The 13,732-nt window shown below is 44.6% G+C and overlaps 1 protein-coding gene across 2 annotated transcripts; it reads right to left on the reverse strand.

Annotated features, from left to right (window-relative positions):
* Positions 1-1,674: 1,674 nt before the first annotated feature.
* On the reverse strand, positions 1,675-13,109 carry LOC103812328 (regucalcin). 2 transcript variants are annotated; one of them, XM_018908831.3, is made up of 7 exons: positions 12,997-13,109; positions 12,473-12,638; positions 9,525-9,707; positions 8,035-8,250; positions 6,450-6,581; positions 2,745-2,899; positions 1,675-2,012 (listed from the first exon to the last, which is right to left on the reverse strand). In XM_018908831.3, exons 2-7 carry the CDS (start codon positions 12,633-12,635, stop codon positions 1,962-1,964), a joined length of 900 nt encoding a protein of 299 aa, XP_018764376.1. In that variant the 5' UTR covers positions 12,636-12,638; positions 12,997-13,109; the 3' UTR covers positions 1,675-1,961. The 2 variants fall into 2 exon arrangements, with proteins under 2 accessions (XP_018764376.1, XP_018764374.1); XM_018908829.3 differs by having other exon boundaries at positions 12,901-13,009.
* Positions 13,110-13,732: the final 623 nt, after the last annotated feature.

The following is a 13,732-nucleotide window of genomic DNA, read 5'->3' on the forward strand; positions in this document are numbered from 1 at the left end:
CCAGTGCCACCCGTGCACAGCATGGAGGGAGAGGGGCTCCAGCAGCCATGTCCTCCTCCCCGTGTCTCATGGGTGCCTCCTAGCCAATTCTGATAAACTAATCTTCGACCCAATTTTTCATGCCCATACAAGCTATTGCTCTTACTTTTCTAATGAAGCAACAAGATAAAAAAGATTGGCTTGGTTTTCTTTGTATTGTGCTGGCAATCACCCTGCTGCCAGCTGATGTGAAGGTGAGCACAGGTACAAAACCTCAACAGCAATGGCAGAGGGAGCTTATCTGTGTTTATGCCCACATATTTTCTGCTGCATCTCTGGATCTCCACTAGTGATCAATCAGAGCAGCCCAACAGTGTGGTTCCAGAGCTGCAGGTATCACCAGGTTTGTGACTTTGGTGAGATGAGAGCCCTAAATTTGCCACACTCACCATGTCCCTCAACCCAAGCTTTCTCAATACTGTGCCTTGAGCAGATTTTAGATTGTACCTTTAGATTGCCTTGTAGCACAAAATAAATGAAGGATGTGGACACTCCAAAGAACAAGACTCAGCTTCCTTCACTGCCTCATGCTCATCCACACCACAGTGGAGCTGCTTAAATTTTTCATTTCCAGCTGCCAAGACAGATCCCTGCATGATTTTAAGAGGGGAAACAGTAATGTGCAAAAAACTAATCTTTGAACCCTTGGATCAAAGCAGCACCGAGGCCCTGGTGGGCAGCTGAGTCACCCACTGCACACTCGAGGGCACAGCAAACACAAGATGATCCATCAGAAACTAGCTGCAACAAGCCTGCAGAAATGGCAAACCATTATCTGCTGATTCTTGGAGAGAAAATGCACTGCCACAGGCTCACTTTGGCAGTCACTTGGTGGGTTACCCTCACACAGCAGGATGGGGACACACAGCAGTTCCACCTGCAGATGGAGGTGCACTAACGTGGGAACGTGTAACATTCCAAGAGCAAAATTCTGCAGTATGAAATCCTACTGAGAGTTGAAATTCTGCAGTATGAAATCCAACATCACACTTGTTGCAGCACATACAGGCCTGAAGTTAAAAGCAAAAACACAATCCAGTGAGTAAGTTTTCCTTCACAACAGGTGGTGTGAAGAAATTGCAACAGATCTTCCCTCTCCTTCACATTTGTAAAAGCAGTGGCTCTTTGGGCACGTGAGCCTGCCTTGCCTCTCTGTACTCTGGGGGAGGTTGGTTTGGAGGAGGTTTGTGCAGGTTGTGCTTTATGCACAAACAGCCAAGGATGCCTAATGTTTTCCTTCCATCATGGATGCCCCCAGAACAGGCCAAGATCTTCAAAGGATGGAAAAGGATATGGTTCTTGACTCCAAAATTTTGGGTTTATATACAACAAAATGAGCAACATGGTAACAGGCACTGGGGAGAGAGGGTGATAAGTGCCAACCAGAGTTAATTCATGCACAGCCACAGCTGAGGCCTGCTAGGAAGAAGCTGCAGATCCAGTGAGAAGTATTAATGTTTCAGTTGTTGGGAATATCATAGGACAAAAAAAGTTACAGTTAAAACAGTGGTAGGACCACCAAAGGGCATTTTATGAGGCACTTTGAAAATATGTAAAAGAGATAGTACAACTAGTTTAATCAGTAAAACAATAGAGCGTAAGTTGCAAATGAGACAGAAGACTACTCAATAAAAATATATTAAAATATTGTTTAATCATAAAATAGAATTACAACAGTAGTTTATTAGGATGAGAATCTTTTTAGCACAGCAGAAAAAAGTACCATCATATATTAAAGTTTAAAGGGAGAAAAAAGAGCAGTTTTCAAATATTCCAAGCATTTCAGTAGTTTTTCATCCTTTCCTGATGAAATATTATAATGGTGTTATGGTTTCCAAGCAAAAGATGCTGAACACCAGAATAGGACCTTCAGACATGTCTTGCCTATGTCAGCCCTCTCTAATGCATTCTGAAGAGTGCATTTAACCTGCAAATGGATACGGTGGAACTCCTTTCACGCCCAGTCCTGTTATCTGTTAAAACACAGAGAAAAAAAAAATTAGTGATAATTCACCATTATCAGACACTTGGTTTCCCTACAAAACTAGACGTGCTTTAATTTAGAAAAGGGCTGTGTCCTCCAACTTGACATCCTACTATATTTTGCACACATCAGCTGATCACAGACTGGAATTTCAATGCATGCTCTTTCTCTAAAGCTCAGTAATCACAGGCCAGAGTCCATTCCCCAAAAGCCTCTTCTCTTAGATACTGCTAAGCCTCAACTCTACAGTTCACTATGTAACCTTCGGCATGCACACACAAAGAGCAGGACTTTAAAACAAATCCCAGTGGAACAATTTTTTAAAGAGATAATTTCCTGATAATTAACTAGAAAGCAAATAAAAGCAGATGCTTTTATCTGCCACTGATTAAGACATGTAAGTATTTACCCATCCTTTCCATAAATAGAAGATGCAAACAGTGTTGGGAGAGGGAGAAGTATAAAGAGATGATTGCACAGAAATTTTGCACTATCAGCACTGGTACAAAGTTTAAACCCCGAAGTATCTTCAAATCTCTAAATGCGTTTAACTTTCTGTGAGAGGAACAAAAAATACAAACAAAAACTTAACATATATGACCAATGTTCTAACAACTGCCTTTTTCCAGCTTCCCATCACTGCCAACTAGAGTTCTGCTACCTGAAAAAGTCAGGAGTGAAACAACAGCCTTCTGAAATGAAAGGAGTTAGTATCATTCACCTTGAAAATCCCACCAGCCTCTGGTTGCCGTGAAAGCCACTCTTTATCCATCCCATCACTGGCAGAAGTCACAAACATTTCTGAATAATCCTTTCCTCCAAAACAGCAGGAAGTTGTTTTGTCTACGGGAAGTTTCACAGTCTGGAGTCTTTTTCCTGGAGGAAAACATGCACAACATTTCCTGTTTGTCGACTTAAAACAACAAATTTAAACAAATTATCACAAATAACTGTGGTGGAGCCAGGTGTTCTGCAAAAGTGGGAACCAGGGCTGGGGGAGGTCCCATCCTGACTGACGAGCACCATGACAGGGAGAAACCAGACTTTTGTGAACCCTATTGTTGATGATACATCATTTGACAAGTTTCAGTTTCAGGTATCACCAACAAATCCCACTTCAATCCCAGCTCGTCCTCTAATTAAATGCTAACATCCACAGCACAAACACGTATCTGAGCTCATCATCTAAGCTCTCCATGGAGTCAATGGAAATGGGATAGAATTCCTCTCCAAAACAGGTCACATGAATCACGCCCTAGACCTGCTGACTTTTCTACTTTTAACTACAAAGGCAGCCTGGAGCGAGCAGACCTCGTGCAGCGTTACGCAGGCGTACCTCCTGCTACACCTCCACTGCCTGCGGTTAAGGAAGATTAATTCCTAGAAGCTTTTCCTGAAATTTCAACAGTCTTTCAAATCAAGCTTGCATAAAACAGGGATCACGGGACATGTGCAATGTTCATTAAAAAACCAGCACTACCATAAATAATACTATTTATTATGCCAACAAATAACGACGGTCTTAATGAGGGTAGTGAACACATTGCCTCCAGCCCTAACCAGGAGGCTGTCGAGACATCTTGCAGCAGAATTTTCCAAAATTTCTGCAACTAACTTTAGTGATGTGTTGAAATAGCAGGAAAGTAACTTTGATGTTGGGAACCCTAGAAATTGACTGACACCAAGTCTAGGAGAAAGTGAGTAGGAAGGGCATTCAAAAGGAAAAAACATGGACTGTAGGAAAAGGGGCATGAGCCCCAAAGACAAGGAGATGATAGAACCTGGTTGCAGCTGTAGAGTGCTCTCAGTGGATAACAGCCTGGAAGATAGCATTTACAAAGCTCTGAGGTGTCTCCCTGGAGTTTCAAGAAAATCTGCACCTGGATGCTCTACAATCTATCTGGAGTATTACTCTGTGCTTGGTCTCTGTAGAAGAGACAAATATAGCAAATCTTTTTGACACTATAAAAGTCAAATGATATTGAAAACAATAATTAGGAAGAACTATAAAGTATTTAATTGCTGTTTAGATTGGACATTAGGAAAAATTTCTTCACTGAAAGCATTGTCAAGCATTGGAACAGGCTGGCCAGGGAAGTGGTGGGATCATCATCCCTCAAAGTATTTAAAAACTGTGTAGATGTGGTACTTAAAGACATGGTTTAGGGGTGGACTTGGCAGTGCTGGTTGATGGTTTGACTCCATGATCTCAGAGGCCTTTTCCAGCTTTAATGGTTGTAGGATTCCAATTTAAAGAATAAAACTAGCAGGTCACTAAGTGACCAGAAGCTATGACAAGACTTGGTAACATGTACATTAGACACCCCTTGAGTCCTCTGCAAACCCCAGGGATAAGCCATCAGCCTATCCCTGTAGCACATCCTCAATCTAAAGGCAGCAGCCACCTCTGCTAAAGAAGCCGAGACCTGAAAAGCTGCTTCACCCTGAACCTCAAAACCTTCACTTAGGAAAGATTGCCAAACAAACACGTTTCCTGGTCCCATTGCTCCAAAAACAAAGTCCAGGCTTTGTTATCATTGAAACCTGAAAATTCCTCACGTGCTTTAGATGAGCTCTTTATTGGTGGATGTATCTGCAACTGGCTGACAGCCATTCAAGCCACACTTAATGGCTACTGTGCATTAAAAGAGGCTCTCATAGAATTCTCTTCAAACCTGACTGGGTTATCGCCCTAAATAATTACAATTCATTCAGAATTCAACAAATTGCAGATTTTAGATATTACTTTAAATTGATAGCATGAGAGGGCAGGTAGGCATGGGATATTCACAAAAAAAGGTGGCTCTTTTTGACATGGGCGCCTACCCTGTGAAACTTCACAACACTGCTGTCTGCAGGTGCTATGACATGGGTGAGGGGAGACAGAACAGGTTCAGGAAAGAGAAGTACACTGAGAAATGCATGACTCACACATCAGTACCTCATCCATCTGTGAGCATAGCTAAAGACTGGGAGTGCACTAGGGATATGTACTCTGCCATCAGTATTTTTGCTATCCCTACACATCTGCTTATGGACACTATTCCTTCAAGCCTTCCCATATGAAAACACCTCCAAAAGGGAGAAGGAAAAGGAAAATAAGCGAAAAAAGGAAGGAAAATAAAAGGTCAGACGGGAAAAAGGCAGAAACAGTGAACCAGAGAGGAAAAATTACTGAATCTACTACACCAGGAGGGTATTCAGAGGGCTGGTGATGTCACCAAGGAATGCTCTGCCCACCAGAGTGAGAGGATGTGGGTCCAGAAACAAGTCCCAGCATTGCTGGCATCTCCCAACTGGAGCTTCCTTCTCCTAGGGCTGAGGTGCAGACTCTGCACAACTGGAGAAGTCCTACAGGTTGGCAAGACTTTAGATGGGTACAAATAAAAGGTGAGGGGGAAAGTAACAGTGTCCTGTGGGACTTGTAAAAAAAGCCAGTAAGGTGCCCAAAATAATACACTAAGCTGAAGAAACAAGACTCAAAAATGGCAGAGGTTTCCAGCAGAGTCAGAAGCAAGGCTGGTGCACGTGTGCCAGGGTCTGCTGCACACAAGGCACTGGCATCCCTGAATCCACAGTCCCACAAAAACCCCAGGCCTTCTGCTAGGCTCCAGATGCACCCCAGTGCAGCTGCTCTTCTGCTGCATGATGCAAACTTGTGCTGACAAAATCATGTTCCCATTCTCACTCAATGGCCCCTTGCAGCCAGTGTGGTTCAGTTTCCCTTAAGTGCTTTACATGTGTTCTCTACCCAGAGTAAATCATCCCTGGCACATCACTAGAGTCCAAATGAGAGCAGCAATGAAAAACAGACTCAGACAATGGGCACACCCAAGACATTACTGTGGGAATGATAAAATGCTGTGGAATTCATTAAACATTTTTTAATTATTTCATTGCAAAACTGATCGTGCAAGTAAATTCCAACAATAAAAAAGATGTTGCTGGCATCACTGTCCCATGGGACTTGTTATAAAATCCAGCAGGCTGCCCAAAATAACATACTAAACTGAAGAAATAAGACTCAAAAATAGTTTTAAGTAATCTTTCCCATTTTTCAACGAAATAAAGACTGGTCTTAATTTTGGAGGATGCAAGAGGATGCTAACTCAAAAGATTCTCAAGCAGAAGGATGTTCTCCTTAGCGACTTTATCTCTCCAACACAACAGATGCTGGGAACAAAAGGAGACACATTTACAAAGGTAATTTTTGAGAGCAGTGACATAAAATTGTTTGAAATTATAAGAAAAAAGTAAAAAACAAAAGTAATAAAAGCACAGTTTTTTAAAAAGAGAAAATATACCATTTCTTTGAGGTGAAAAAAAAATGTAACACTCACTGTATGTTTTTATTTCTTTTTTTTTGTTTTCTTTTGTTTTGTTTTGTTTAACACATAATTCCAGTCCATCTTTTGCAAGGACTTACCTGTCTCGGGGTCAAGGCGAATCACTCTCCCACCATCATAGCAAGCCACCCAGAGTTTGCCTTCTGTGTCAATGCACATCCCATCAGGAATGCTCTCCTCTTTTTCCAGTTTGTATATACTCCTACGGTTGCCTGCAGTGTTAAAAAACCACAGAACCGAGTGAGACAGTTGTTAAAATTTTTATCAGTCACAGCCCAGCAGAGTTATTTGTACTGTTATTTTCAAAAGCTGTGCTGAGGCCCTGAGTTTTTTTTCCCATGAAAGAAATAGATTGTGTCTGCTGCCCTGTTTGTTTCCTGAGACAGTTGTTCCTCAGCATGAAAGCCTGTGGATCAGTTTCAATCCATTGAAAGTATAATCCTTCTTTCTGGCATTCATTTCTAGTGCACCACTCGTGTTCCCTACTTACAATACTAAATTAATAACTGAATAAATTCATGTTAGATATATTCATAAAATTAATTACTTGTCTTAAAAGCAGTTTGAATTATTTCAAGTATGGGTTGCTCCAGCTGGAGACTTTTCAAACTGTTTGCTGGAACGTGTCAATAATCACTGTTTCAACACAAAACTGACCTTCAGATCTATAAACTGAGAGCTTACATAAACACAGAGTTGGGGGGAAATAAAGCAACAATTTCAAAGGCATACTATTGACCAAAAAACAAACAACTCTATTTGAACTTTTATCCACTATTAGTAAAGCAAATTAAACCCAACTTTCCAACATTGTTTATTTTATGCTCTGACAACTTCAATGTTTCTCATACGCAGCAATATTTTTAATGAGTTTCCTTTTTGCTGCTGGGGATTGTCAGACTGCCCAAAGAAAGAGCGAGCAAGACTGACTGAGAGAGAGAAGTACCCTATTTCCTAGGAAAAAAAATCAGTTCTAAGCCATAGCAGAGTCATCAGGGCAAGGTGCTACATCCAAAATTACTTTAAATTCAGAGTTTTAAATCTAAACATCAAATTGGTTGGATTCTTTTAAAGCAAGATACTGCAGCCTGTGTACTCAAAAGGAAATTACTAGTCCAAGTCACCAGAATTTTTCTTTTGCCCAAGCTTGTAGAAACCCTTAAGGCTTTGTTTTGTTTTAAATTAACGAAGGAAGATTTGAGTTACTGCTACCGTTGTTGCCTTGCTCTTTCTGCAGAATCTTCCTTGTATTTTAAAACACAAAACAGGGTGAAGAGTGAAAAAGTATCTAGAGAAGCTGGCAGAGGTTTTGTGCAAGACTACAAGCTTGCTGTCACTTTGTCTGTGCTGCCAGTAACAAGAAACGCAGCCACAGGAAGAGACAGATGAGATACACTTTGTCCTTTTTACTGCAAGATCAGATACGCCTTGTGTTTAGTAACAGTAGTACAGATTGCTACTCAAAGTGCCAATTTAAATACTTTATAGTATTACCAAACGACCCTGACTGGTTTGAGGCAGGAGCCTACGCAGGCGCAGACAGAGGTTAATATGGCTTCTGTCCATCCCCCAAAGCTCTGATCATCTCTGTGTAATAAACAGAGCAGAAACAAACATCACCATCTTCAGGCACCAGCAATTGTTTTACAATACAACCATTCATACCAATTTTTCCAGTTTGGAGGTCATAATCAAAGGCATCCACCGAGTAGGACAAGCTGTCAATGTAAAAGAAGGTTCTGTGGTCCAGAGACCAATCCAGCCCATTGGAAATGTCCACCTGGTCAAAGTGCTTCACCACGGAGAGGTCGGGGAAGAGCGTGTACAGAGAGCCCTGGCGTCTCTCCAGCACGGCCGGACGAATCTCCTCTGCCATTGTACCTGCGCACAGCCAAAGGGGAAAAAGCAGGTTCAGAGCAAATGGACTCCTCCCCAGGTTTGGGGACAGCCTCTCACTATGACAGTGACCCCACCGCCAGCGTAGAAAGGGGGGCTTCTGAAATTTGAGGAAGAAACTAAGTCAAAAGCAAAAGAAAAAGGCAGACTTCCAAAGTGCTTGCTTTTAGCAGAAGGTGGCAAAACACAGCCTTTGTTCTTTTGTTGAATATTTGTGCGGCAGAAATGGTGTGCAGCGTGATTCCTGCAAAATGTTTTATTCAGTCACTTATATATTAAGACAGGTGTGGCCAGCATTTAACTTACAATAAATCTTAATGCCTTGTAGAGCTGAGAGAGTGGAAAAAAATTACCTCCTCCCTCAGAATGAGTCTCACACTAAAGCCTCTTTTAAAGCAAATCTCATCCTTACACGCTGAAGTTGGCAGCTGAGACTGGCTCTTGAGAGGCTGGGTAAATGCAGGTTAAGTTAGGTCTTGGGACTGAATGACACAGCAAAGCACACAATGGTGTTTTAAAAATCAGGAGGACAGCATCACAGCTGGAGGGCACCTCTGGACGTCATCCAGGATCACCCCCCGCTCAGAGCAGGGTCAGACACCACAGGTTCCTCCCACCAGTGCTGGGCACTGAAGATCTCCATGGATGAAGACTCCATACTCTCTCTGGACAACCTGTTCCACTGCCTGGTCACCCTCATTAAAAGAGTTTCCTTATGTTCATATAGAATTGGCTGAGTTTCAGTTTGTGGCCACTCCTTCTGGTCTTTCATGGGCCACCCCTGAGCAGAGCCTGGCCTCCATCTCTTTTACTCCCTCCTCAGTCAGGTACTTGTACATACAGGTGGGATCCCCTGAGCCTTCTCATCTCCAGGATGAACAGTCCCTTCGTTTTTAGAAATAATATTCTGAGGCATGAAGAACAAACAACACAATATAATACATTTCCCACTGGAAAAGTATTTTTGATTGGCACCCTTCAAAACAAGCAGCTGACAGGAAGGAGGCAAGGCCAGTATCTTAAACCAGGCAGGCTCAGTGTAGTCAGCCTCTTTTTAACAAAATAGTCCAGATTAGATAGTGCCCAGGTGATATAAACAAATTTGTAAATGGATTTAAGCTCTGCTTGAAGACAACAAAAAAAAAAAAAATCCCCACCATTTAACTGTGAAGGAACACTTGCTGCATCTACAACTGATGGCTGCATCTTATCAGCACAGCCCAGCAAGCACCAGTGGGAAGAAAGAGACTGCAGCATACCTGCAAAATACCTCCCTGCAGGATCCACCTTCCCATCATTGAACCGGGTGTTTGCTTTATCCTTGTCCACTTGAGTAATTGTGGTTACCAGCTCCTCTTTCCATTTCAAAGCAGCAAACCTGGTTCCCAGGGTGATGACATAATCCTCAGACTTCCGGAGAGCCACGGAGCTCACAGGAGCATCTGGAAACGGGGTGAAATTGAAAAGTGAGACGTGCTAGGAAGAGACATTTCTTTCCTGCCCACTTTAGACATGCCAACTGAACTCAGCAAAGCCACAGCCAAGAGAATCAACCTACTTTTCTACCAACAAAACTGGTGTTTAAATGCACAAAAACAGATTATGTCACGTGAATTTGAGCATTACCACTGCTACGAGGAGCTATAATCATTACCAGCACCTAGTTGTGCTAGGTGCTTTATTGAAAAAAATAAGTATAAAAGGGGGGACAGGAACACATGCTTTTTACAATAGCTTACTGTGTGGGTTCTCCTCTCTCCAAGGGAAAAATCAATTGCCACAAGAGCTCTAGAGCAACGGTGTTTATTTAGCACAGCTCCTGTGTAAATGAGCCGTGAAGTGATGGAAGCCGAGTGTCTCTGCACTGGGACAGGTGAGACACCCCCCATACCACACTCTGCTGTGCCACCAGCAGCACCAAAAACACACCAAGGAGTGGCAAAGCTTCCCAAGAAGCTAAAACAACACAGAAAACTAGTTCACACTCACTTTCCATGATTTCACTCCAGCTATTATGCATAAAACCTCAATTACAGGTTATTATAAAGGAATTAGCAAAAAAAGCCAGTGAGTGTGAAGACAACATTTCTGTAAAAGCCTACAATCAGACGCAATCTAAGGAATAATAACTTTAGGCAGGGCAACCAAGTCTGGCATAGTATTTTCTATAAATGGGACTAAGCACTAATTTTCTAATTTAAAACCGAAACATTTTTTGTGTTCATAGCTTTGCAGGGCTATAATTAGGTAATACTTTCACAAACACTTATAACCACCCCCAGCCACCACTGGGTGACAAGAGGAACTGCTCCTTTCCAGCTGTTTGCTCATGGCTCACGATGCCCCATCCTTTGGAGCCCTGGCAGCAGTACCACCATGACAGAAATCTCAATGCTATTTGCCCATCCCCAGCACTGGAGATGAACACTGACTGCAAGCTCAGCTCTAGCAGCTGAGACTGCTGGTGGTCTGGGCTCACTTACACTGGGGTGCCACCCCTTCTTCCCATGCCAGCACAGAGGGCAGCAATGTCCCCTCAGCCGTGTGTGGCACGTGCCACACGTTGTAATTTTGCTGCTCTTCAGATTGCCAGTAACCACACTAATAAAAGTGTTTTTCTGCCTGTATCAGCAGCAGGGGCTTTCCTGGCAGAGCACACGGTTGCAAGTCCACTTTTGCTCTCCCAGGAAAATGCCTGGGGCCATGGCTTGGTGGAGTCCTTCCTCCTGGGCAGCACCCAGGGCGTTCCTCCCACCCTGGGGGGGGAGCAGCCCCCAAACACAGCTGTCCACTGGAAGTGTTGGACATCCAGGTGCCCCTGCAGCCACAGGAACAGCTCCACACCTTCCTGACAAATCACCCCAGGGAAAAGGGGTGCACGAGGACAGAGCTGCCCTCTGTTCACTGGACAAACCAGCACAAGGAGTGCCTCAGCCTGTGCACCCAGCTCAGTCTGCTGTGACCCCAGAGGGCTCTGTCGAAGCAGCATCTGCAGGAATTGATTGATTGATTTGCAGCACCATCTTACACCCAAGAGAAAACTGACCATAAGGTCTCCCCTCCAGGCCCAGTCATGTAGCTATGGTGTTCCCCCTGTAAAGTTATAAAGGGCATTTGAAATTGTTTCTAAGCATGGGGTTGTTGCAATTCTCTTATTAAAAGTTTTAATAGTGAATAATTTCTTTTAGTTTCCACTTTGGAAGCCTGCTACTATAATCTCATGGCATTCTTTGGTTGTTCAGGGGTTGTTTTTCTCTTTTAAGCGTGACATTCCCAAAGACACAGCTATTTATCATAACTATTTCATTACTAAAGAGAGGAAACAATTTAAAAAAAAAAAGAAAAACAGGAGCTACTTCAGCTTTTGTCCCTTCCACATCTCCAGAGAAGCTACAAGTAAAAGACTACACCTTTGAGAGTAGATCAGTCTGGGGGAAAGGCAGGGAGAAGCACAATCCCTCAGCTAAGCTAAGAGGAAGTAAGTTTGGGAAGCAACGCTTCCAAAATCACAATTGGGCCTTCTCTCATCTTGAAATTGGCAACTACAGTAATTTGGAAGGCAGATAAGCCCAGATCAGTTTCTAGTGAATAATGAGAATAGCTTATAGGTAGACAAAATTGATTTTCACCAAGTGCTGTTGAACATGAGAAAATAATAAATTGTTCTGAAACCACTTAAGGAGCTGTCTCACAACACAAATATTTACTGTATCACATCCAGCAGTAAATCTGCAATCCTTTTGTAATGTGAGTTAGCATATCTCTTCCTTTAGGAAAAAATTTCAAACCATTGAGACTCTAGCTGCTAATATTACCTTAAAAAAGTATCAGCTTCTTAAAGCATTATTGGAAATCATCTTTCAATACAGAAAATGTTATGAGCATTGATCATTGACATCAGAACTACTACAGACACCAACAGAAGAACTTTACCTCTGGGACAAAGTACAAATAAGAGAGAGAGCTGAGGACAACTTACAGGGAAAGGAAATAAATCAAACATAACCCAGTACTAAAAAACCATAAGGAAAGTCCCCAGGACTAGGTCTGGTCTGTATCAAGTGTCTCCTAGTGCGCTGGCAACCGAGGAAACCCAGGCAGTAGGGAAGGGTGTCCAGATGTGAGCACCGTGCAGCCGCGGCGGGACACAGCCCGAGTTCCAGCACGCAGCTCCCGCACAGCGGGAGGGTTTTCCAGGGCTCCTTACCCACGGCAATGGCCTGTGTTTGCCGGGTGAGCGGGCTCCAGCGGCACACCTTCCTGCCCGTGATGTCCACGAAGAGCAGCGCGCCCTCCCTCTGGTCCCACACGGGCGACTCGCCGATCCTGCAGCCCTCCCTGGCCACGCACTCGATGCTGACAGATGCCATGGCCTGCGGGGAATCGTCACCGCGTTACACCGGCCGCGCCGCGGCCTGCGGGGAGCGAGCACCCAACGGGGACGGGGGAGAAAAGAGGAAAAAAAAAGGAGGAGGAATGATAAAAGAGAGGGGGGAAATTAAATGGGGGTGCGGGCGGGCGCAGGGAGGCAAAGGCCGCCCCGCCGCGGGCCCGCCCCCGCATGCCCGGCTGCTGGGGCGCAGCGTGTGTGCGGCCGTGTCATGTACACACAGGCGTGTGCGCGTAGCTGCCTACCTGCCAGCCTGCGAGCACGGGAGAGAAGAGCAGCAATAATAAATATCAACAACTCGTAATAACAGGAAGCGCGCCCCCAGCCCGCCCCAGCCGTACCTGTTCCCAGCGCGCAGGAGGAGCGCTCCGCCGCCGCTCTTATAGCGGGCGGGCAGCGGGGAGCGGCCGCGCCTGCCTTGGGTACCCCCGGCAGGGGCGGGCTGGGCTGCCGGGCCCTTCGGGATCCTCCTCTCCCTGCACGGCCAGCGCCAGGAGCCAGCGGTGACGGCTGTCCAAGCAGCAGCGGCTCGGCATCCCTCTTCCAAGAGCTGCAGGGAGGGAAAAGAGGGAGAAGAGCTTTCTTTCCCACTACGGTGGCCGATTTTCTCAGCCCCTGGAGAGACTGATTCCCAAAAGGCCTGGTTTCTCCCTGCCTTCTTGCTCTGCTGGAGGTGACCACAGAGACTTGGCCCAGACTTCTAGCACCAGGGATCCTTCACAGCTCCTGCAGCAGCACCTTGGTTACCCAGATATCCCTCCCGGGCCTTCACTGTGCCCTGTCCTCTTTTACTCCCCGTGCTGTTTTATCTCAAAAACTTCCAAAGGCAGGAGGCAAACAGCTGGCAACAAAATTTGCAGATAGAGTTGTCTGTTGGGCCTGCTTATCTCTATGCTATGGCCACTACAGCTCCCAGGCCTCAAGTCTCAAAGCAGCAGGTATTTTTTTTTATCCCAGGTCTCCTCTTCAGCATCCTGTGACATACTGCCTTTTCACTTGGAGTTGGTGACCCCCACAGGGATCAGTGACCTCAAGTGGCTTCAGTGGCCTCGTGTGTCTCCTCCTGGAACCTCAGGA

Source organism: Serinus canaria, chromosome 1, assembly GCF_022539315.1.
Source record: "Serinus canaria isolate serCan28SL12 chromosome 1, serCan2020, whole genome shotgun sequence".
Lineage (NCBI taxonomy): Eukaryota > Metazoa > Chordata > Aves > Passeriformes > Fringillidae > Serinus > Serinus canaria.

What these genes read in the sequence shown, in the direction of transcription:
- LOC103812328 (XM_018908831.3), bottom strand. Translation starts at nt 12,635, where the DNA reads ATGGCATCTGTCAGCATCGAGTGCGTGGCCAGGGAGGGCTGCAGGATC. An exon ending in TCGCCTTGACCCCGAGACAG is followed by an intron (nt 2,900 to 6,449) that starts GTAAGTCCTTGC and finishes GTTTTCCTCCAG; the next exon opens with GAAAAAGACTCCAGACTGTG. An exon ending in AGGCTGGTGGGATTTTCAAG is followed by an intron (nt 2,013 to 2,744) that starts GTGAATGATACT and finishes GTGTTTTAACAG; the next exon opens with ATAACAGGACTGGGCGTGAA.